This window comes from Henckelia pumila, chromosome 2 (genome assembly GCF_033568475.1).
Source record: "Henckelia pumila isolate YLH828 chromosome 2, ASM3356847v2, whole genome shotgun sequence".
NCBI lineage: Eukaryota > Viridiplantae > Streptophyta > Magnoliopsida > Lamiales > Gesneriaceae > Henckelia > Henckelia pumila.
The window spans coordinates 137828257-137854724 of record NC_133121.1 but is presented as its reverse complement, the minus strand read 5'-3'; the positions used below and the strand labels follow the sequence as shown (position 1 = coordinate 137854724).

The following is a 26468-nucleotide window of genomic DNA, read 5'->3' as shown; positions in this document are numbered from 1 at the left end:
CCCGAGACCCACCTCGGACCCGCCCCGTATATATATATACATTTATATTTTATATATATCATATAAAATAATATATAACATATATAATATATTATATATAGTATATATTAATATATACAGTAGCTCTATATAATATATTATATTATATATATAGTATATATATTTTAGATATATAATATATTATATACAGTAATATACCGTAGATTATATATATGTATAATTTTTTTTGTACAGTATATATCGTATAAATATATATATACATACTGTATATATATATTTCATATAAATAAATAGATATGTATCTATAAATATATTTATAATATTATAAATGATAATATATTTAATTTTTATTAAAAAAATAAATGTTAACGGTTCGCGGGTCCAAACCCAGGTTGGATCCGCCGGATTTTGATGTGGGGTGGGGCAGGTTCGGGTTCGGGTCTAATATTTTTTTGGCGGGAAGGGTCTCGGATTTGGCAAAATCCGCCCCAAACCCTCCCTGTTGCCATCCCTAGGTGACAATCCACGAAGTTCGGTCTTTGGAACAGTTCGAGTATTAATCCGTCTATTCAGATCTCCACAAGTTACCCAATTTTTTTCTAATCGGATAATATCAATTTTTTGCTACATCAGTGACATAAATATTTCTCTATTTAAAAAATGATTTATGAGTTCATTTGCTTATAAAACATTAAGGAATAATTATTATCAATTACTAGGGATCGGCACACTTGGTGTGTGTTATGTTAGTTTTTTTTTAATGAGATGAAAACCTGCAATCATTATTTTTGGAGTGAACTGGGTAAATTTTCGGATTATCGCAATAGCTTACAAACTAAGCTAGCCAAGTAAAGCGTATTGAGCAAATCCGGTGTCATATGCTCTCTCGAAAAAATGTTGGCAAAAAGAATCAAATGATCATTTGTCACAAACTTATCTATTTCATCAATTCGGATACCCATTGAAAGCGTGTGTTATGACATTTTTTAGGTTTTGAAGAAGCAGTTTTACAAACTTCTATGTTAATAGTTTTTCAAATTTATATATTAATGTTTATATTCGTATTAATTTAATTAAAGTACGAGGATTATAAATGTAAATTAATATTTTTGTCACATCTGCGTTTACTTGTCTTGATAAATGAAAGATTACATAATTAATACCGACTAATCCTATGTTACTTGCAAAATTGAAAATTGGTATAAATCTTTTGGGCCGTTAATGATAGGATTCACAAATAATTTTTAGTCCTAATTTTTTCATGGGATTATAAATCTTTACAAGGTGAGAGAGTGAAAAAAAACTTTAATCCATCCAACTAAACATATTATTATTTATCCATAATCATTCTATATCCTATCAAATTATCTTAATAATCATACTTTAATATATGCTTACTCAATCTCATCATTTAAAGTAAACGCAGTCGATTAACATAAATATGATTAATCAAGTTCAACCCAAATTGTAGGAATACATATTCCCATATTTATGAGAATAGACAGGTTCATTTCAACCTACCTTTACAGGCATTACCTCAATGATAGATCTAAGGGTCCTGATTTATCAATACATGCGGGGTTCACTTAAAAAATAATAAATCCGAATAGACATCCTATTGGAATGAGTATTACTAAGAGAATATTAACGAATATTGGGAATTTATATTTTTATTCTCATATACTAATTAAAACATGCAATGAAATCTTTTATGGTTCCCTTGCTTTCCTAGAATATAAATGATATTACTCAGAGTTTGGAATTTTTCAATGCTATCTTGATTAATCTTTCTTTTTTTGGTTGAATTTTTTTTTTTGAAAATGTGTATCATTTTTAATTAAATTTGAAACCACATAATTTCATTTAGAAAATTGTATAATTTATCGATCATAAATGATTGAGGGACCGAAGGGATAAAAGTAATGATTCGTCAGTTTTTCCCGTAACGTGCCATGCACTTAATTGTTGTATTCGCAAAAGTTAATGCATGATTTACGTAAAATTATACGTTAAACATTTTTAATTAAATCCCATTTAATTACATTATCATTTTATATATAAAGAAAACCTGGGGCCATTATCATGGATCTGTTCGCATATCTTCAGATTTTGGGAATTATTGATGTCTGTTGTCTGGTCATACTATATTCATATATATATATATATATATATATATATATATATATATATTTATATATATATATATATATATATAACAAGTTTGTTCTTATGTAGTATAGATATTACACGTTTGTTTGTTTTTTTTTTTTTAATTTCGACATTTCAAATTGCAGTTTAGTTAATCGATAATTTTTACATCTATTATATTACTCATATTTGAATATAAATAAAATTAATAAAAAAATATTGTTCAAACACGTAACTCTTAGGTTGATATACTAGATATATATAAAGCCTCAGACATTTATAGTAACCGATTTGGTCCATAATGTTACACCAATGTCAAATTACATATTCAGCCTATAAAAATACTCATTCATTTCTATTAACAAAAGAAAGATGTTGAAATCAAAGTATTCATTTCTATTAGCAAAAGAAAGATGTTGAAATCAAAATTATACTCTCTCTACCGTCTAATACACATAAAACCTATAAAAATACTAATATATATTTTTGCTAATTTAAAATTTAAATGAATTGCTTATCACTTAATATATATTTTAAATTTTTATCTTTCTCAAATTTTTTATTTACGTATTTTTTTTATTTATTATGTTACATGTATCACATGTACCTCAATCGTTAGCAATTATAAAAGATTCACGAGTTATATCAAAATTTATATCTTACTATCTTTTTTTACTATCTTATTATAGTAGAAACCATTTAATTAACTAACTTTCAATTAATTGATAAAACTTGAGATAAAATTAATATTATATCCTAACTTTAATTCCCAACAAAAACCAAAATTATTAAACAAATTAGTCATTTTAATATTTTATATGGTCTTTTTTCAGCAATTAAATTTTTTTTTTACCAAAATGACATTCGCGTCTTTGTTTGTATTTTTAAAATTTTAGATTAGATAGTTATCATTCTTAAATTTTTAAATATTTTATTCATCATGTGAGTTCTTAAAATAACACGAAAATTAATTAACATAAAAATAATTACGTATACATACGCATCGCGAGCGAGAAACGCCAGTATTATATTATATATATAACATTAATGCAACGTTTGCTAATATATAACTAGATGCAAATATATCATTTCGTTGATATTTTAAAAGGCTAAAGCGAAATTATTTTTTTAGAAAGAATATATAATGTGTTTGGATTGATGTATTTGATTGGAAGAGAAGATTTGATTTGTGCAATGATTTGATAGATGAATTCAAATCATCTAAAAAATTATCGTTTAAATTAGAAAATTATCTTAAATACACTTTGTAGGACCGAGCGTTTGCCGCTTTACCAAAAGCTATAGCTGGTGATACTCAAATCTTTTAAATCACATAGCAGCTCAAACTCCATGATTCGATCGCCCGACTAAGCAGGGACAATTATTGCATCCAACACACTTTAATAGAAAAACGTTTTAAAAATGAATTTGAGTTACTTTTATAATCTCAAAGATAATATATATTATGTGTAACATTCATCGTAAATATAACTTTTTACTTTCAAATGAATATATATCTTTTGTGGATTTGAATCCATCACAATTATTATTAACATTGCACAACTCGATTAACTTTGGGTTAATTTGAAATTCGCTTCAGTTCTGTCCATCAGATGAAGTTAAAGATTTGAAATAAATCTAAGCACGGCCTAATATTTATTTATTCGAACAACAATACTTTTTTCTATACATCCGCCCAAACTATAACACAAGTGTCCTCTTCGAAGCTATATACATACGTATTCCAAATTCTTATCATATTGAATTTGTAAGTAAAACTTTGAAGTAACTCAATGTGCCACATTAGGTACATTAGTCATCTGTGGAAGTAGCTTTATATATGTAATCAATGCCCACCTAATGTGGCACATTAGCCATCTGGACATGCAGAAAATGCAATACAATAATTACCCTTGCTTCGTCTCTTTCCACTACATTCCCAAAAATATTGGGACCCCATTGTAATCAATTAACTACCCCGTTGGAATTAATTATCAGAAACCCGTGAATTATTGTCGTGGGCATATTTCTTGAAGAAGACTAAATGTTGGAATTAATGATCAGAAACCCGTGAATTATTGTCGTGGGCATATTTCTTGAAGAAGACTAAATGATCTTATATTTTCTTTTTAAAAAAATTAATTCTGATAGCGACAAATCTAAGGGGAAAAAATCATTAACATAAGAAAATTAAATTCGACGGGCCGGGGCTCAAAAACCTTTATGAAGTTAGACTAGTTTTGGACGGGTTTACTATCCGCTTTATATATAATTGGATGAATTATCACAATTAAATGGCAATAGCACAATTAGTTTTAGGGTCAGTTTGGATTAAAAAAAAATGATAAAATAAGTTCAGATTTTTTAAAGTGTTTAAGAAAAAAAAAGAATACGTAAATGATTTTGATGTTTGGTCCAACTGCATACGTGTCAGTTAGACTTTGACACACGTCACCCGAAAAATATTTACGTGTGCCAATGAATAGCTGACATGTGTGCAGTTGGACCAAAATCACTGAAAATTAAAAGTTAGTGTACCAAAACCAAATTTTAAAAATTAATGAACCAAAACCAAAACATGGACAAATTAATGAAAACAAAAAAAATTTCCTTATATATTTTTAAGAAAAAAACGTTTTTTTTTTAAAAAAAAATTCAGTTCACTTTTCCAATCAAACACACTCTCAAACTTTGTATAGCTCGTGAAATATTAAAAATACACATTTCATCCCTGTGAAATTTTAATAGACATCTCAAACCCTAAATTTTTTTATAAAATTAGCACACGTGACCCTTCATATGAGTGATTGGTTGAGCACGCACCACTAGTCATGCGCCTGGGAAAATATTTTGAGGTTTGTTTTGCACCAAATACCCTGTGAAATATTTAAAATACATATTTGACCCCTTCAGAGTATAATTTTTAAATCTATTCAACTCATAATAAACAATTTTTTTAAGATTCAATTATAAAATATTTATCAAACATTTTTCATTTTGTTAATTTTTATTTTTATTTTAAATTTATTATTCTTAATTAATTTGTTTTTTCAAAAAATATTATTATTTTATCTTGCTATCATTATTTTATTAAACTCACTTCATGTTTCCAACTTTTCCATTAAACATGCATTCATAAAAAATGATTGAAATACCTAAAAGTACCAAAATATTGAACCAAAATGATAAGTTCATGCATATTAATTTTTCGATTTAGGACTATATATTATTGAACAAAAATCTAAATTTTTCGAGAAAATGCATTGTCGCAAAATTTGCGGTAAATAATAAAAATATAAAGTGAAAATGTTTAATAAATATTTTATAATTGAATCTTAAGAAAAATTATATATCATGGTTTGAAGATATATAAAATACAGAAAATTACCCCATTTAAATAAATAATTAAATTAGTTTTGTTTACAATTCTATATTTAATTAATAAAATAATATAATTTTAATTAAATAACTATAAAAAATATTAATTATTTTATCTTAATATTAATTAGTTATACGAAAAATATTTTAATCGTAAATTTTATCATTATATTAAATTAAGTAACGTGTTCAGTTATTTTTTAAATAAAATGTAATACTTAAATTAATTAAAATAATTGTATACATAAAATTATTTAGAAATATTATTTAATTTTTTAAATTAATTTTGCTTATAATATATAAAAAATTTCAGAAAAATTAATAATATGAAAAAAAAATTAATAATTAATAAAATAAAAAAATATTTACTAAATATTTTATAATTGTTTTTTTAAAAAATTGTGTATTATGAGTTGAATAGATAAAAAAAATTATACTCTCAGGTACCGTTTGTTTTGTTATATTATTAATCTATGTATAACTTATCTTATCTCATCTCACGTTCTTTTTGTCATATTATTTATCCATCAATTAATTATATATCTTAAATCAATCAAATCATTAATTATTTATCATAAATAAATCAAATCATTAAATTTAAATTACTACATTATCCTTTATAAATAATAATATCCATATTTTATTAATTATTAAAAGGTCAAAATGGTAATTTACTATTTTTATATAAAATTTAATCAATCTAATCAAACATACTATAATATATCAATCAAATCAAATACTATATTCACTATCATTTCTTATTTACTTTTTATTACAATATATTACTTATCTTTACATTATTTATCTCATCCTTAACTTCAAACGGTACTGAAAGAGATCAAATACGCATTTTCAATATTTCAGAGGTTATTTGGTGCAAAAAAAAACCTCAAAATGTTTGTTCAATCGCATAAGTGGCGCGTGCTCAATAAATCACTAATATGAAGAGGCACGTGTGTTACTTTTATAAAAAATCATGGTTAAACCACACTTTTGTCACACACACATACATTATGATTTTAGTATTTTATACAAGTTCACTCTTAATCCACTGTCATATAATCTTTTTTTTTCTTTTGTCTCAATTTTAGTCATTTTCATAATAAAACGTTGATGTGGTGCTAAAATGACGTTGACATATTTAGAAAATTTTAAAAAATTAGTTAATTATTTTCATAATACAACGTTGATGTGGTGCTAAAAACCTAAAATTACGCTGATATATTTAGAAAATCCTAAAAAAATATTAAATTTGTTAACTATTCTATATGAGTAAAACTGAAATTGGGCAATATATATTAAAATGTTAAAGAAGTAACATAGTTCCGCAAGACTAATCAATATACCTCCGCTTTGCCATAAACAAAGATACAAGCAAAGTTTTAAAAGGGATTACTTTCGGCTGCAAAGTCAATTCTTGTGGGCTCTGACCTGATTAATGTATGTATATTAAGCAATGATATCCCAATAATAATTTGATAAAGCAAGCACGAAGTTTGAAAATTTTAACCTAATTTTTATGTTAATAGTGGCTGTAATCATATATCATGTAAAGTCCGGGGAAGAAAGGCACTAAGGCAGATTCACGACTTGTTTTAATCCCCGTCGACACAAGGGAAAAAAAAATACCACAATAACAAAATACAAATCTGATCAAATGTTTAGTAGGTTTTTTGTGAGATAGTTTTATGAATCTATATCAGATATATAAAATTTCGATCGATTCATAACTAGAGTTAAAAATACTATTTATTTAAGGTTGTGTTTACTTAGTGAGATGAGATTACACGTGGATAAATCATATTAGGATTATTAAAATGATTTTGAAGGATTTAGAATAATGATGGATAAACAGTAACATGTTTACTTCGAGTTATTAATTTTGGAATTGAAATAATGATTGAATGATGAATGACAGTTGTACCCTCCACTTATGATATACAATCTTATGCTTAATTTTGTATTCATATAATTTGGATTGAGTTATTTTTGAACTAAAGTATTATTGATTTAAACGAAGGCATTTTCATTTATAAAAATTATTAGGTATAAAAATATGTATTGTTTCAAAAATAATAATAAATCGAGTTATAAAAAAGAGAGAGACGAAAAGAAATTGGGAGGGAAACAAAAGAATTGAAGGAGGGTAGATTATGATTTATGTGTATTTTTTTCATAAATATTTGTTAGGATTTATTATCTCTTGTGTAATTAAGAATGTCTAATATCATGAATTAAGGTTAAATGACGGACCTTGAGATTTGAGAGATTTGATTTTTTTTAAAGTAAACAATGAATTAAGTTGGATTAATAAACTTATCCTATTGTTATCAAGCTAAGTAAATACAAGGTTGAGTCGGATTAGAGATTGTCTCACAAAATTAACTTGTGTGATAGTTTAACAATTATTCTCGTGTGATATGGTTTCTAAACTCACTCACACACACATATTGTTAAGAAATTGACTTGGACACAAACTAAGACATCAACACACCTCTCTCACACTGGAGCGTGGAGAGATATTAACAGTTGGCCAACTATGGGACGGGTGAGGCCAACTATGGGTCGTCCAACACATAATGGTGGAACCCAGGGCTCCCAGGTTATTTGACCAATCTATGTGGGACAAATTAAACATACCAACACACCCCTCACAGGCCCGGAATGAAACGACTGGAGCGTGGAGATATTAACGGGTGACCAACTATGAGTCGTCCAACACATAACAGTGGAACCCAGACTCATGTTAGAAATTAACTTGGACCTAACTCACCTCGAAAGCTAGCTCAAGAGGGGAGGTTTGCCCTTCTCTATATAAAGAGCTCCCAGATTATTTAGTCAACCGATGTGAGACACAATTAATACACCAACAAATATAGATAGAAAATTAATCTTATATAACCACGATAGGTATTTATGTGAACACGTCCATATATTCCATATTTCCATTTTATTTGGATAGTAGTAAATTGAAATTATAGTATATACAATAAATATATATATATGTCATAGTCAAATTTATCGATTACCAACTTAAACATCATCATTTACGTTTGTACAACAATTATATACCTAAAATATCCAACTAATAACCATAAAAAAAGAGAATCCGACTATATATATACTTTTGGGTCCGATTATATGGGGCCGCCACAGTTAATCCCATCAACCAACACCAAATTTAATGCATGATGGTAAAAATTAATTCAAATACACTTGCTTTCTTTAACACACAGAATTGGCTCCTTTGAAAGATCCATCCTTAAATATCCTCCAAAGCTCCATTCTTTGGGCAAGAAAAACCTCATGATCTGTTAAAAAGAAAAATGAAATCAATAGACATTTTGTGTGCCTCTCCAGCTTCCACAGCCATATGTTCTAATACTAACACAGACTCGAGAGCAATTCTCCCTCAAGATTTGCGAAGAAAAGATCACAAACTCATTAATAATCCATTCATGAACAACAAGCCTCCAAAATATGAAGCTCCATGCTCGTCCCGTCGGTTACCACTCGATCCCATCACGCCATTTTACGCCAGAAAGAGCACCTCCTCCTCCTCCTCCTCTTCATCCGCCAAGAAAACCCACAAAATCTTACGCCGAAAAAGCTCGGCCGACGCCTCCGATCTTTCGAGTTCTTCCAGATGTCTGTTGAGTACTGAGAAGCCTTTCTTGGATTTCATACCTGAATCCGGACGTGCGATGGTTTCCAGGCAGCTCCGCAGAGATCATGACAATCTTTGCAATATCAAATACAAGAGGTTGAATTCGGATAGTTATTCGGGTTTCAGATCTAATTTCACTCGCTCCTCTGAATCTCCAGTCTTCACACCAACAAGTTCGAATGGCGCCGCTGCAGCTTCGTCCCAGAAGAACTTGGATTTGAAGTTGAGCAGTCGACTCATGAATATTAATGTTCTTGAATCTCCATCAGTCCCATCAAATCATCAGGTTTAATTAATTCTTCTTCTATATATTATTTTTCTAATTAACAACATTTTTGCTCCCATGTACGTACTTTTGAGTTCTTTATAATTTATAATTAATTTGTTTATATATATATATATTTCCGCATGGAGTTGTTAATTAAATGGAAAATGTTCATTGGCTTGAGTTTATCAAAATGTAAAATTTGGTTGGTTGTAGGTTGTTGAATTGATGGTGTCAATTCATTGCAAGGGGTGTGAAGGAAAACTGCGAAAACATATTACCAAGATGGAAGGCAAGAAACATATATAATTCATACGACATTATATTATTAATATATATATATATATATATATCCGAGTGCCTTTTTATTTTAATAATAATATAATTTAGTTTCATATTTATTATTTCAGGAGTTACATCATTTATCATCGATTTACCAACTAAAAAAGTGACAGTGATCGGGGACGTAACACCTCTAGGAGTTCTCACAAGTATTTCCAAGGTGAAAAATGCCCAATTATGGCCATCTCCATCTGCGCACTCTCCAAGAGTCGCTCTCACTAGTAGTGTTTTTCGATAAGGTGATTTGAAGTTTGTTCAATGCTATTTTTCGGGTGGAACTCGAAAGATATTCGATTCAGATATTGATGCGAATGTCTCGAGTGCAAAAAAAGAAAAAGAAAAAAAACGGTCGTTGGATTTACTCTTCGGACACACTCGAAAGATAGCATCGAAGCACACTCAATGATTTGCTTCATCTTATCTTACTAAAATACTAAGCAAGTTTCTATTCATAAATATTTGTCGAAATACACAAAAAAGAACGATGCAGCTAGCGTCTCTGGGAGACATGGTATTTTAAACAAAAATTATATTTTCTGTCATAATGATTTTTATTTTTTTCATTCTTTTGTTGACAATTCATGCTTTCAGTACACTATAACTTTGTTCTTTTGTCCTATATATATATTTCAATTTGAGTCTTTTTTCCACCGGACGTGACGTGGCACAGAAAAATATAATGATTAAAATAAAAATATAAATCAGTAAACTAAAACCTTAAATTGATTGAATAAAAAATTAAAGACAAAAATAAAATACAAATTACGAAACCAAAAATATAATTTCTCTCATATTTTAATCTCTGAACATATGTCTGGTGGATTAATATAATATAAGAAGTGGTTGATGCACGGCTTTTTTCGTGAATATGTCAGGATTGTGTAACATGAAATTATTGGTTTTGTAACGATGTTGTAATACACTTTTGTTTGGTTATGTGCAGCAGAAGGTACTTTATGTTTTAATTAATTAATCTGCACAAACATATGGTAATTTATCGGGAAGAGACTATACACACCCGTGGCCTTTTGCACGTCCCAATTATGTCTCTTTTAATTTGAAGGTTCCCTCTTTGCAGATTCATGCATGTGTGTTGTCTGAATATATCATCTTGTCTGTTACCTTTCCAGTGGAGCAATTACCTCTTTTTTTTTCCCCAGTAATTTAAAATTTTTGGGAACTCTTTATTTTAACGGTTACGTACAGAATATTATCTCTCAAAGTATGTAATAAAAGTTAGAATATAATTTATGCATAAAATCTGAATTTTATATATATTTGGAATCAGAGACAAAGGTGAATGGAGGAGAGGGAGACATTATAATGATGATGTAAGACGTGAAATGAAGTGGTGCATGCGGGTCGGCACCGGTACTCCTAACATGATTAAGGATTTGGAAACGGGACACATACGCCAACACTAGTTCATTCTTACCCCCCACCCTTTTTTTTTTTTTTTTTTTTCCTTTTGCATATATATATATATATATATATATATATATATCACAACCGTTATCTTTCGATGCGCACTGGGTAAATCTTCGAACTAATGAAATATTTTGCAAACTTCGTTAGCCAGATAAACCGCTCTAGGCAAGCCCTGTACGATAGGCTAGTCCAAGAAAGCGTTGGTAGAGGAAATCGAACTCCTGACCTCTGGCCAAGATTTCACCTACTCCACCAACTTGGGCATCCATTAGGGGCTTTCTTTTGCATTTTTTTTTTGTGACGTGGGAACCCGCAGTCGCTATCTATAGTGCACACTGGGTAAACTCCTGGACTAACCCAATAACCTTTCTTTTGCATATTTTGCTCCTTATTAAACTGGTGCGTCTCCATGCATGTATGATGTATCTATGATATTTTTCGAGTTCGACTTTTAGTATAAATAAGTAGGAGATGTACGTATTTCAATCTATTTTGTTTAAATTATATAAAGTATTCGAAATCATGGATTTCAACCATAATTTCATCGTTGGTATATAGTCGCATACGACTTACTTCCTCGGATGTATTCTTAACTCGGATAAAATGTGCAGTGTTTGTTTTTCATATCGATAAATTGTAATTGTTATTAGTGAAAAAATGCACAAGTACGCCTCGCGTGTGTAAAATATATGTTTTTTTATATGATTTTTTTTAAAGCAAAACATGGAGTGTGTGAGAGGTTTGGTGGGATAGTGAATAAGAAGGAATAATTATGGAATAATGTATTTTGGTGTTCTAAAAGATAGTTAGTATAGTATACTCATATTTTATATAATAGAAGATAGAATAGATAAGTCGACGAATTAAAATCAAAATTTATAATTGTTATTTTTTTTTGGAAAAAAAAATAAAAATTAAGATGCTTTGGTGTTTAATTTGGCAGAAGTATACAATAATATTACATGATTGTGAAGATGGTCGCTTTTGGCTAGACCAGAAATCTTGGCTCCGCTACTGAAAGTGACGTTCACGTTTTGAATGTAATAGTCTAATAGATACTACTTGTGTTGATGGTCACAAAGATATTTATAACGGATGCTCATTTTATAAAAACTTTATAAAAATATAAATATATACATATATATATATATAACATAACGATTTCCAACTTTAATTATTCTTAGAATTTGAACCAAATGTTTATAACATATATCATTATTTGTACCAAATGATCCCTAAAACATTTAGCAAGAACCAAGTGAATTAATTTAATATCAAATTATTTAACCAAATTATATTTATACAAAGGGAAAAAAAACTCCTTAAAATAATCAAATTAATTGGATCGAAATATCTTCTATTTATATATACTATAAAAAAACTAAGGCAAAAGCTCTTGTGAGAGGATTCAGATCCTCTACAGTGGAGGGGAGGGGCCACAGCAAATGGTGCTGTGTGGCTGAAACGACGTCACTTCAAAAATTGTTAATTTGTTTTAATTTCTTTTCGTTTCTCATTATTTCCCTTTATTGAAAATGTGTTCTCATTATTTCTCTTTATTGAAAATGTGTCAGCGTTTCCGTAAAAAAAAAAAAAAAAAAGTGTCAGCGTTTTTTTATCATCAATTAAGAGTTTAAGTTTCCAACTTCCAATTTCATTTTTTTTTCGCATGCTATATTTTTTAATTACTTTGTCCAATTATTTCCTACATTCTTGTTCTTTTTTAAGTACGTTCTCTTTTTCTTTATTCTTTTAGTTATTTTTTTAAAAAAATTTAAAGAATTTATTATCAATTAAGGAGTGAGGAAAAAAAATTAGATTTTTTGGTATATCGAGATTAGCCAAAAATACCAAATATACCCAAAGTTTTCGATATACAAGGATTTCGGTTCGGTTCAGTGCGTATAGATATATTAGCGATACGGAACTTTTCGACACAACAACGGTAAGAAATTTGAAAATTTTGTTTTATATCGAAATACCCAACAAATATAAATATATATATATAATTGTTTAAATAATAAAATATAATTTTAAATAAATATATTTTTTTTATTATATAATTTTTAAAATCATAATTTTTGGTACGATAGACGAGATTTTTAATGTATCACAATACGTGGAATGTATAAGAAACTCAACTTTCTTGCAAATTCATCATGCCAAAAATGTAGAAAATTAATTTAACTACGGGATTTTTAATGTCTCACATAAATACTTGATTTGGAATTATCAAATTTGATGCATAACAATAATAGATAGATAAAGATAAAATAATTAAATCAATATAACAGACTTATGAAAATGAAAAGTGATTCTGACATCAGGAAATCAAACCTTTAATTATTATATTGTTTTCGCGAATTCTTTTTCCTGAAATTGGATGAGCAAAATCAAGGGTTATTTTGCTGTTTACCGCAGTGTCAATTTTGATTTTCGCATTTAAGACAAGTACAAGTAATTTTTGTTTTTACAGTATCACGCTTATTTGGAAGGTGGGATATTTTTTTAAGTGACGCCATCCTAGTAGGCGTGACTTATGAATATTATTTTTTTAATTGACTTAACTTGAAGTGATTAAAAAATTAGGTGTCTCAGTTTGCGTGACTGAGGCAGACTAAATACTTCAGGGGAAACACAACACATACAAATGCATGTATTTTTATGTTTTATCCTTCCATTATATTTTTTTAATATGAATTTTTGTTTCACTAAATACTTCAGGGGAAACACAACGCATACAAATGCATGTATTTTTATGTTTTATCCTTCCATTATATTTTTTTAATATGAATTTTTGTTTCACTTGTAGGCACGATTACAAATCCAAATTTAATATCTGAACAAACTTCTCGTATTAATTATTCATTTTCAGGTATACGTATTACTCAGAAAAGTTAACTTAATATTTGATTTTTGAAAATACATGTATTATTTATCATATAATTAAATACTATTAGACGTTGTAATAGTTTATTTTAATATTAGTAAATTAATGTTAATGATGACTATATTTTTTTGCTTAATATATACGTTGCGGGAATTATTAAAATTATTGTTATTATTATCATCTTTTTTATCATATTATTCTTTTGGGTGATATTTTTTGTTTATATATTTTATTTGAGTACTATAAAATTTTGGTTGTAATTATTATATTTTTTATTTTTATTTTACGTAATTTAATACAACTATTATTCCTTAATTTTTTGTTTTATTATTTTGTTTGTAGTGAAAGTGGTATTTGTTTTTAAAAAATATTATCCAATATATTATTATTGTTGTTTTGGGTGATTTTGTTTGTTGATATATTTTAACATAAGCGAAGTGTATTTTTATCCCTCAAAATTAAATATAAAATATATTATTGTTATCATCATCATAATTATTATAAAATAAAATGTGTTGTACGTCATTATTATTATATTTATTTATATTTATATTTTGACCATTTAATTTGTCATTATTATATTTGTTACTTTTATTTTTGACGAGTACTATAGAACATATTATTATCCTTATTTATTTGTTATAATTATCTAATTAATTTGCGTAATTATCTATTAGCTAGTTAATGCAAGAATAACAAATAATTGAACAATGATTAAAATAATAATAGGAATTAATTTTAACTATAGTAATACACTATAAATAAAATTATTCGTAATAAAACAAGTATTTGATAATATAAACTTTATTTTTATAATGAAAATATATACGATCGAAATTTGAAATGTTTTTATTCTGTTTTATAAACATAAATAACAAAGATATAGTTTGATTTAACGTAAAAGAAATTTATCCTTGCCCGATTCAAAATTTTAACTACATATTTATTTGTTTTTGAATCATAGTAAACAAGTAAATTAGTAAATGAAATTTGTTCATCATGAAATAATCACTACAACAACAAAAATAGTAATATTCAATTGTAATCTCGTTAATTAATCAATTGATTGATTGTTAATTTATTTAATAATAATAATAATAATAATAATAATAATAATAATAAATAATAATAATAATAATAATAATAATAATAATAATAATAACTACAACAATAATCGCATTATTTATATTGTTTGTTTATAAAAGGATAACGATGACAAATTAAATTATGATAACAAGAATGGGAATAATAACAAATTTTATAATAAATAAAAATAACAACAACAATAATATAAATATAAATAATATATTAATATAATTGATTCACTTATTTATTCTATGCAATATAATAATAACCAGGAAAAAATCTAATAAGAAAAAACAATAAATTTGATAATTAAGAATTAATAATAAAAAATATTATAATAATAAATTTATTAATAATTTCTTCCTATTTTAATAAAACTTATGTATTTAAATTAATTTAAAATTAATTTTATTAACAGTAATAATTTTTATTATACAATGAATTGACAATAATTCTCTTACCATTTTGGAAAATAATAATATGTTTAATACTTATTTCATTTATTAGATTATTTGTTTCATGTAGTAAAAAAATGGAAAAATATTCTTCCACAATAGAAAAACCCCAAACATGAGCTTCACTGGATTATTATTATTATTATTACTTGTGGCTCTCGTGAAGTATTTGATCTGCCTCGTCACGGTTACCGAGGCATTTGAAGCCTCGCCAATTCAAGTAGCGTGACTTCAAAAATAATTTCCTAAGTCAAGCCTACTTGGAAAGCGTGAATTAGGATAATCACGCCTTCTAGCAAGACGTGATAACGTAAAAACAAAAACATCTTTCATTTCTCTCGAAAGTCAAAATAAAAATTGAAAGTGCGGTGAACAGTGAAAAAACCGCAGATGTGTATGACTCAAAACGTGGGAATATGGAATGAGCGAAAAATGTATATTAAAAAAGTCCTTAATTGAGTAAAAGGAAAATGTAAAAAATTCATGAAATGATGTCGTTTCAACCACACAGCACCATTTGCTGTGGCCCCTCCACTGTAGAGGATCTAAATCTCTTGTGAGACTGTAAGGACGGTCAATTTTGTGAGACGAGTCTTTTATTTATGTCATATATAAAAAATATATTTTTTTATTCCAAAAATATTACTTATTATTGTAAATATGAGTATGGTTAACATGTTTCACGGATAATCCGTGAAGCCGTTTCACAAGAGACCTACTAAAAAACTAAATAGATTAAGAATAATGCTAATGTTAAAATAAATATCATGTACAACGATATCTACAACTATAATATCGTAAGATTTTATTACTTTATCGCGAGATTTTGATAAATTATTTTTTTAAATTTTTTTATATTGTAATTTGTAAGATTTGAGATATAAATTTCGTTCTTGTTATGAAAAAGTAAAAATTTACGGTAAAAAGTAAATACTCCAAAACTCAAAATATATCAAACTCTAGACTTTATAATATTTTTCTCTCAACTCAATTGTATTTTTCATCACAAATGAAGACCTATTTATAGATCCACATTTGAGATTAGTCCAAAAATAAATACATCATCATCTACATCATCACACACTAATTTTCCACATTTTACAACTCAATATTCAACATTCAACATTCAATATTCAACATAATATTAATAATAATAATATTTTTCAACACGATATATTTTGAGTTTTGGAGTATTTACTTTTTACCGTAAATTTTTACTTTTTCATAAAACGTTATCAGCACGATCGCTCGAAGGTTCTCTATAATTTCCGACGCTCCAAAATACAAGAAGAAGTCAAAAATATTCAACAAGCAATAATTTTTATTTTACTGTTTATATATTTTTATTGTGTATATATTAATATATGATATCATGTTATGAAAAAAAAATAAGTTTTTTTTCAAAACTTGTTATAAATCCTGGGAGGATGTTAAGACGACATCTCACACTTTCGGTAAGGGATACGACAAGTATAAAAGCCTCTAAGGTTTTTAAACATTATAATCATATTTGTATAATATCATGTTATTATATAAAAGGTTGTCTACGACACCGATCTTATAATAATGTATATACATAATTATTTAATTATGATTATCATTATATGCATTGTATCATTATCACAAATTTTTCAACACATACTCGATTTTTTTTTACCCCCAACGGTCACAAACGGCTATGTTGAATCCGACATTTTGGTGATAACAAACAATAACTCATTATATAGGAATGTGCTGCCAATCTTTTGTATTTCAGGAATCTACTACAACTCCTACCACAACCGTCTAAACCCTTCAAGTTATCTACCGGAAGCTTGTCAACCGCCTTTGTCTCTCGACCGGTTGCAGTCACAAGCCTATCGACTGGTTATTCAAACCAGCAGAGGATAAATCTATCTACCGGTAGAATGCCAACTGCTTATCAAGATATCTCAAGACAAATACTTGAGACAAGACGTTCATTGCAAGATCTTTTATCAAAAGCAGAACTGGCGTATCAGAAGATCTGTTGACTCTTGCATCGAGAGATAAACCGGTGTATCAGAAGATCTGTTGACTCTTGCATCGAGACAACAGGTTGCACTAAAATGGCAAAAACGCAGAATGGCTACAGATATAGCATTCGACCGTTTATACCCGTTTTGGACCCTGGAAGTTGTCTGCATTTAAAGAAGTGTACGATCTTCATGCAGAATCATCAATGCATTTATGAAGCATTAAATGTGCATTCAATGCAGCATCAGAACGTTCAAAATAAAGACGTTGATGATTGACCTATATAAAGGGAAGATTGCTCAAGAAGTGACAAGAAGACAAGCAACACGAAAAATCTCAATCAATTCAATCACTTGAATACTATCAGAAGTCCTCATCTGATATATTGAAGCAATACTTGAGCACACTTACAAGATCATTCACTTGCTGCTCAAATAAACCCTCGCCTACAGTTTACATATCTGATCTTCAAGGATCATCCTAGGGTTTCCAAGCCTCTCGACCGCTCTGCAGTTTGAGAAGCTCAACCGGACTGTATTCATTATTGAAGAGACTTGAAGCTACTCTGAAAGCTTCCACCAGTCTGATAAGAACTAAGAATCTTATCTGTGTAAATCTAGGAGTTTCGGATTAGGCATTGGATAAGTCCTAAGTCTGAAGTGGGTGTATTGCAAGACGTTGTAATAACCAAAGTCTTTTAGTGAATTCCTTCCTAAGTGGAAGAAGGGGAGACGTAGAAGGATTAAGCCTTCGAACTTCCATAAATCGTGCCTTAGTCTTTACTGCATATTTATCTTATATATTGCTCATACATCGTGTTATAACTTGCCTTTGCATCACTAAAACCTCTGAACTATTTCCGCACTATTTAAGTTGTTCAAACCGTTTTAGAAGTTGAGAAAACAGATTAAGTGAACTAAACTTCACTTGATCATTTTGAAAAGAAAGAAAATAAGTTTCAGAGTGTATTCACCCCCCCTCTACCCTCTGAACCGATCCCAACAAGTGGTATCAGAGCGGGTTCCTTTCTCAACTGCTGATCTAAAGTTTTAAAATCATGACTTCTTTCAACAAAATTCCTATGTTTTCTAAAAAAGATTATGATGACTGGAAAATTCGCATGCAGGCACATCTTGCAGCACAGGACGATGACATGCTATATGTCATAACAGACGGTCCTATCAAAATCATGAAGGTCAACCCAGCTCTAACCGATGGTGCAGGACAAATGATTGAGAAGCCAAGAGTTGAGTGGACTACTGAGGACAAAAAGAAGGCTAATCTTGACAATGTGGCCCGGGACATCCTATACAAAACACTTGACAAGAACATGTTCAGCAAAATCAAGTCATGCTCCACAGCAAAGGAGATTTGGGAGAAGCTCACTCAGCTGTGTGAAGGAAATGACCAGACCAAGGAAAACAAGCTCACCATGGCCATTCAAAAATATGACAATGCCAAAATGAAGCCAGGGGAAACCATGGCTGAATTTGATGAACGGTTCAGTAGTATCATTTGTGATCTTATTGCTCTAGGAAAAAATTTATACTAACCGTGAAATTGCTGTGAAGGTTATGAGAGCTTTGCCCAAAGAATGGGAGATCAAGACAGTGGCCATGAGGGAGTCAAAAGACTTAAGCAAGGTTGAACTGCATGATCTCTTTGCAGATCTCAAAGCCTACGAGTTCGAGCTCAACATGAGGACAGAAGATGAACCATCTACCTCTCAACCAACCAAGGCCTTAACCTCAACGGTGATGCGTCCACCGGTCGAGGAAGCTCCAAAGAGATCAGCTGAGCAAATCAGCAACGAAGCCATGACACTCTTTGTCAAGAAATTTGGTAGATTTATGCGTAAAAACAATTCTAAATTTAAAAATTATCATAAATCGGACCATACAGACGATGGTCCTACTTGTTTTAACTGTGGAAAGCCAGGCCACTTCATTGCAGATTGCACCAAGCCTAAGAGCAATGATTAGAAGCAATTCTTCGAAAGAATAAGGGGCAAGGAGGACAAGAGGACGTTTAGAAAAGGAAGAGACCAAAGGGTTCTAGTAGCAGACTAAAGCAAAAGAAAGTGGGCTGAGTCTGACTCTGACAACCCCAATACCGGAAGCTCGTCAGATGACAGCGATGATGAAAAGGTGGAATGTCTTATGGCTGACATCGAAGAAGAAGCTGAGGAGGTATTTGACTTTGGTTCACCTGAATTTACTCACAGTGATCTAGTTACTGCTTTACACGAAATGGCTAATGAATACAAAGCATTATCCAAGGAATTCGAGGAGGTAAAGGCAGAAAGAGCTGACCTAAAAGATAAGTCAAGCGAATCAAGCTGCATGCAGCGAAAAGAGCTTGATGGTCTTAAGGTCAAGCTAAGTCTGCTGGCTACTGAGAATGACACCTTGAAAAGAGTGTTCCAAGCAACCTTGACTGAGAACAAAAAACTACTTGAAACAATTAAGGCTTGGAATAAATCTTCTGTAACCATTGACAAGATTCAAGAAATCCAAAGACCGGCACATGACAAAACCGGTCTAGGGTTTGGAACAAATGAACAGTCTATGGAATCTTGTATTCAGTCAAGCCTGGACAAAGGCAATCTTAACAAAATAAGATTTGTCAGGTCCAGCACGATATATGAACATGATAAGTGCAGCTTTGACAAAAATCAGAAAGTATCTAACGAACGAAGCTCTAAGCATAGAGGGCTGGGATATGTGGATCCCCAGATCTCTAATCAAAGAGAAACTTGGATTAAACCAAAACCTAATGAAAGAAGAAAGGGAAACCAATCTAATTTCAAAAGGCCATGGAATGAGTCTAACTACTCTAAGAGAAGATGGTCAAAGGAGAAGCCTTACCAGTACTTTAATTGCAGACCAGTTCAAAAGAGGTACAGGCTAACTGATAAAGATAAAAAAGGCAAGTAGCACACAGCAACCTCACAAGCACACACATTTACTGCTTATCAACCGCACAGATTTCTGAACACACACATGGGAAAACCTGTAAGGGTGTTCCAGGTGTGGGTCCCGAAAGGGCTAATCCGACCTGGACCCTACTAGATATGGGTACCAAAAGTTCTTCACTTTTTGCAGGTACTAAAAGTCCAAACGGGCGAGAAGACCACTTCTATCAAGGACACTACCTGGTACTTAGATAGTGGTTGCTCACGGCACATGACAGGGAATCCAGAACTTCTAACAGAAGTTGTGCTGTGCAAAGGACCAAAGATCAGCTTTGGAGACAACTCCAAAGGTAAAACCGTGGGTAAGGGTAAGATTATCCATGGTAACATCATTATTAAAGATGTGTTGCTTGTTGACAAACTGTGCTATAATTTGATAAGTATTAGTAAACTATGTGACAATGATCATTCGGTCGAGTTTCACAAACACACTTGCATCATCAAAAATGACAAAGGTGAGACTCTTATGACCGGTGTAAGAGACCTAAACACCTACAAGGTAAACTGGTCTTGCTCACATATTTCTTCACCTACTTGTCTTACTGCTCATCATGATAAATATTGGTTGTGGCATAAGCGGTTAAATCATCTAAATTTTAAGTCCATCTCTAACTTGAGGAAGCATGATTTGGTTTCTGGTCTGCCTGAAGGAGATTTTATAAAAGACAAAGTTTGTCTTGCTTGTCAACTAGGAAAGCAGGTGAGAGCAACCTTTAAAAATAAAGGGTGTATGTCTTCTTCCAAATGCTTAGATTTACTTCACATGGACCTATTTGGTCCTATACCAGTAAGAAGTATAGGGAGAATGAGATATGCTCTTGTTGTTATAGATGACTTTTCTCGATTTACTTGGGTCATCTTTCTCTCTTCAAAAGATCAAACTGCACCTCACCTGATTAAGCTTTTTAAACGCTTGCAAAATGAACAATCTACTGTGATAGATAGAATCAGGAGTGATAGAGGGACTGAATTTTTAAACATCACTCTTATGACTTATCTAGATGATCAGGGAATCAAACATGAGTTCTCAGCTGCTAGATCCCCACAGCAAAATGGGGTGGCTGAAAGAAGGAACCGTACTTTAAAAGAAGCAGCCAGAACTATGATTGCTGATTCAAATTTTTCTCAAAGGATTTGGGCAGAAGCAGTTAACACAGCTTGCTATACTCAAAACAGATCTATGATTAATAAACGATTTAACAAAACTCCATATGAGATCTGGAATGGCACAAAACCTGATATTTCATACTTCAAAATTTTTGGGTGCAAATGCTTTATCCACAACAATGGCAAAAATCATTTGACAGCCTTCGATGCCAAAGCAGACGAAGGAACTTTTATTGGTTACTCAGCCGTTAGCAGAGCTTATCGAGTGTTCAATCAAAGATCACTAACGGTCGAGGAAACCATTCATGTTGTTTTTGATGAATCTACTCTTTGTACAGAACAAACTCAAGGGAGCATAAATGATCTGAGTCATAGACTGGAAAACACAAATCTACAGGAAGAGAGTGACAGTGATCCATATCCTCCAAAGAAGGATGATCCAGTTCCCTCTACCGTGTGTGATCAAACAAGGCCAGAAGAGGATCCACCGGTTGATAACGATCCTCCTGCCAATGATGATCCAGTAAACGAGGACGTTCGTCAACCAATTGATGACAACCCTTTAGGGAATTATTTTAGGTGGAACAAAGATCATCCACCTGGGTTGGTCATAGGTGACCCTTCTGCTCCTCGAAAAACACGTGGTCAAATGATTAATAAATTCTTGCATGCAGCTTTCATATCTCAGGTAGAGCCCAAGAAGATAGATGAATTTCTATCAGATGCCAGCTGGATTGAAGCTATGCAAGAAGAGTTGAATCAATTCACCCGCAACAATGTTTGGCATCTAGTTCCTCGACCGGAAAATCAAAATGTGATTGGAACTAGATGGGTGTTTCGTAACAAGCTCGATGAACATGGCACTGTTGTGCGTAACAAAGCTCGGCTTGTTGCACAAGGATTCAGACAAGAAGAAGGCATAGACTTTGAGGTATCCTTCGCGCCAGTTGCAAGACTAGAAGCAATCCGCATCTTTCTTGCCTATGCAGCTTTCAAGGACTTTAAAGTTTATCAAATGGATGTCAAGTCTGCATTCCTCAATGGTCTACTTCAAGAAGAGGTGTACGTTGAACAACCACCAGGTTTTGTCAATCCTACTCATCCTCAATATATCTATAAACTTGACAAAGCCCTTTATGGATTAAAACAAGCACCGCGTGCATGGTATGATACATTACTAAAATTTTTACTGGAACATGATTTTCAAATTGGAACGGTCGATAAGACCTTGTTTAAATTTGTAAAAGGTGATCATGTGTTACTAGTACAAATTTATGTTGATGACATTATATTTGGGTCAACTAACCCCAAGTTGTGCTCAAAGTTCTCTAAGATGATGCAGGAGAAATTTGAAATGAGCATGATGGGCGAGCTAAAATTCTTTCTTGGATTTCAAGTGAAGCAACTTGAAACTGGAATATTTATCAATCAATCCAAGTATGCCAAGGAATTGGTAAAGAAGTTTGGAATGGAACAGTGCTCAACTGTATCTACCCCCATGAGTGCATCAATAAAGCTTGATAAAGATGAAGGGGGAATCCCGGTCGAGGTAACAATGTATCGAGGCCTTATTGGCTCATTGCTTTATTTGACTGCCAGTCGACCGGATATCATGTATTCAGTTTGTTTATGTGCTAGATTTCAAGCAGCACCTAAGCAATCTCATTTCATTGCCGCCAAACGAATAATTAAATATATTAAAGGAACTACTAATGTGGGTCTTTGGTATCCCAAAGATTCAAATCTTAATCTTATTGGCTATTCAGATGCAGATTATGCATGTTGTTGAATTGATCGCAAAAGTACAAGTGGCACATGTCAATTCCTTGGAGATAGACTAATTTCGTGGTCAAGTAAAAAGCAGACATCAATTGCTACCTCGACCGCCGAAGCAGAATACCTTGCTGCTGACAGCTGTTGTGCTCAAATACTCTGGATTCAACAGCAGCTTAATGATTATGAAATTCGGTCGAGTGAAGCTCCAATCTACTGTGACAATACAAGTGCCATAGCCATCACTCACAATCCAGTGATGACTCTAGGACAAATCACATTGATGTCAGACATCACTTTATCCGAGATCATGTCTTAAAGAAGGAAATCAGGCTGGAATACATCTCTACCGATCAGCAAGCAGCAGACATATTCACCAAGCCTTTATCGGACGCTAAGTTTTCATACTTTCGAAATATTCTTGGCTTAGTAGCTCTAAGTTAGTATGCATGCTTTTAGGGGGAATGATTGCTAGTATGACTTTGATAACTTAGCTGTTACATTGCCATAAATGTTGGCATATCATCCACCTTTAGCTAGTCTCTGACAGGCTCCGTACTAGCAGCTTTGTGCTTTGAACCAAATGACATTGATTGGGCGCGGTGATTATACTCTTCAAAATTTTTTGAATTTCAAAAATACTTTTCATGACATCACCATATGGCCCATAGGTTCCTATATATACTTCTTTACACTCGTATATCAACCTTTCACCATTGCTAAAGCTTTCATATTGCATTAAAAGTTCTATCGTATTACTATCAAGCTTTTGCTTACTCTCTGCTCGAGTTCTTATCTACAACTATCATGTCGATCCAGAAGACTTGCCTTGCAATCAACTTTGATTCCGTTATTGAGGCAAACAATGCAGGAATCATTGAGGTCTTCACCATGCTTGAAGCCTCTGGACTGAAGAAGTTTTTGGGAAGCAGCGCCATCTGCGATTTGCCTGTCTTGAAGAAGTTCTTTGCAACCGCTCAAATCGAGCATGGGACTGTCAAATGCTTGATCCGGACAGAGTCCTACTCCTTCAATCAAAAGTTCTTCGCCAGCACATTTGATCTGCCCTCCAGGGGTTTGACAAAATGCGCGGATCTTCCCGATGGTAACTGCTCATACTGGTTGAAGGAATTCTCAACCACTGATGCTCCGATCAAACAGCCGGCTCAGAAGAAATCTCTTAAAGCTCCATTCAGGCTATTGACCAACATCGTGGCCAAGAATCTTCTTGCCAAGGCTAGATCGTACGACAAGGTAACGATGGAAAAATTCCAATACATGGCTTGTATCGCCTCCAAAATCAACATCAACTGGTCAGACATATTGTTCACTACTTTATGTGAAATGATCAGGGGAAAAGGGCAATCTGAGGGATTTGCTCTGCAAATTTGCCACACCTTGAGCGTCCTTGGAGTAGACTTCTCCAAGACTGAGCCTTTGCATCCCACCAAATGGCTCAACAAGTCTACAATCTTTAAGTTTTTGAACAAGAAAGAGGTTGCGGTCGACACTCTGCCTTCAACCGCAAGTGTTGTTGCTGTCACTCAACCGCTTTCAACTGTCCCGGTAGCGGCCAAACCAGCCCATACCAAGAAATCTGCCAAGCGTCAACTTATCATAGAGTCTGACTCTGAAGAAGAATCATGTGAGAACGTTCCACTGATTCAAGCCTTCAGCAAGTCATCTCCTTCTGTCTCCAAAGCAGCTGTGCCATCCACTCCTGCAGGCGAGAAGAAGAGGCAGCACAAGAAGTTAAAGTCTCATTCTGGACTTGCTCCTACCGTTCCAACACCAATTCTGCCAACGGTCGAGACTACTACCACTACTGCTACTACTGCTCCACGTCCTACCAAGGGTGTGATAATCATGGAAGGTGCCTCATCAACTCCAAAGGTCACTCTCGCTGATCCCAAGGACAAAGGGAAAGGTGTGATGATCTACTCACCTAAGGCTCAACCAGCAGCTACTGTAGAGCTCAACTTGATCATCTCTCACGTTCTCCGCACTGTCAAGCGTCACCTACAGCGCTTTGATAGATGGCATCATTCCCGTACTCACCTGACGCTTGCTCAAATATTTCCTAAGTGGAAAGCTCTGAACGTTATTGAGCAGAAGATGCTTCTTTTTGCTGACACTGAAGACATCGTGGAGGCTCTGGAAAGAAGACAGCTCATCGACTTGAAGCTTCGAGGAAGCCTGTTATCTCTGTTGATTACTGAGCGTGTCAATAACTTCAAATCCAAGAGTCCTACCGCCACCGATGACTTTGTGATTTTGACTGGACTACAGAATAGTCTACGTCAAATCACTCAACTACTTCAGCACTTCCAAGCTCTTAACAACGTAAAGACGACAGCTTCAGCAGCTTGTATACAGGCTTATGGACTGGAAGCATAGGTGATGATGAAGACTTTTCTTACCCAAGATCAGGGTGAAGAAGACGTCTCTGCTATTACTCTTTCAGATGGGATTCTGACCGGTCTCATCACTGCTGACCTGTTTCAGTCATCCGCTCTAGGATCGATTGTGGCAGCATCTTCATCGGTCGACCCCGCCTCAACCGTAGTCCCAGCAGTAATTCAACCGGAAGCATCTGTGACTGCTCACTCATCTCCAGCGGCGACCGCTCACACCTCTCCCAGTCATCTACAAGATTTTTTAGAAGTGATTGAACAAGAAATTCCTGTCACCTCTGTGACAGAGGCTCCTTGCAGCAGTGAAGCAGTAGTGCCCCCAACAGAGATACCAAGCACTATTGTATCACTTGCACCTCCAGAACAGCCAGTGACTGATGCTGACCCAGCACTTCAACCATCTCCATCTACTGAAAAGTTTGTGGAAGATCTCCTAATGGATGAACCGAGTGCTGATCCTGCTACTCCACCAACCATCTTGGCTGCAGTCGAGACCCCTACATCTCCAACTGTACCACTATTGGAAGGTACATCAGCTAGCTCACC

The 26468-nt window shown here is 32.2% G+C and overlaps 1 protein-coding gene across 1 annotated transcript; it reads left to right on the top strand.

Annotated features, from left to right (window-relative positions):
* Positions 1-8782: 8782 nt before the first annotated feature.
* On the top strand, positions 8783-10292 carry LOC140885042 (uncharacterized). Its single transcript, XM_073291957.1, has 3 exons — positions 8783-9479; positions 9675-9750; positions 9869-10292. The coding sequence occupies exons 1-3, from the start codon at positions 8853-8855 to the stop codon at positions 10036-10038; spliced, it is 873 nt and encodes a 290-aa protein (XP_073148058.1). The 5' UTR covers positions 8783-8852; the 3' UTR covers positions 10039-10292.
* The last annotated feature ends 16176 nt before the right edge of the window (positions 10293-26468 follow it).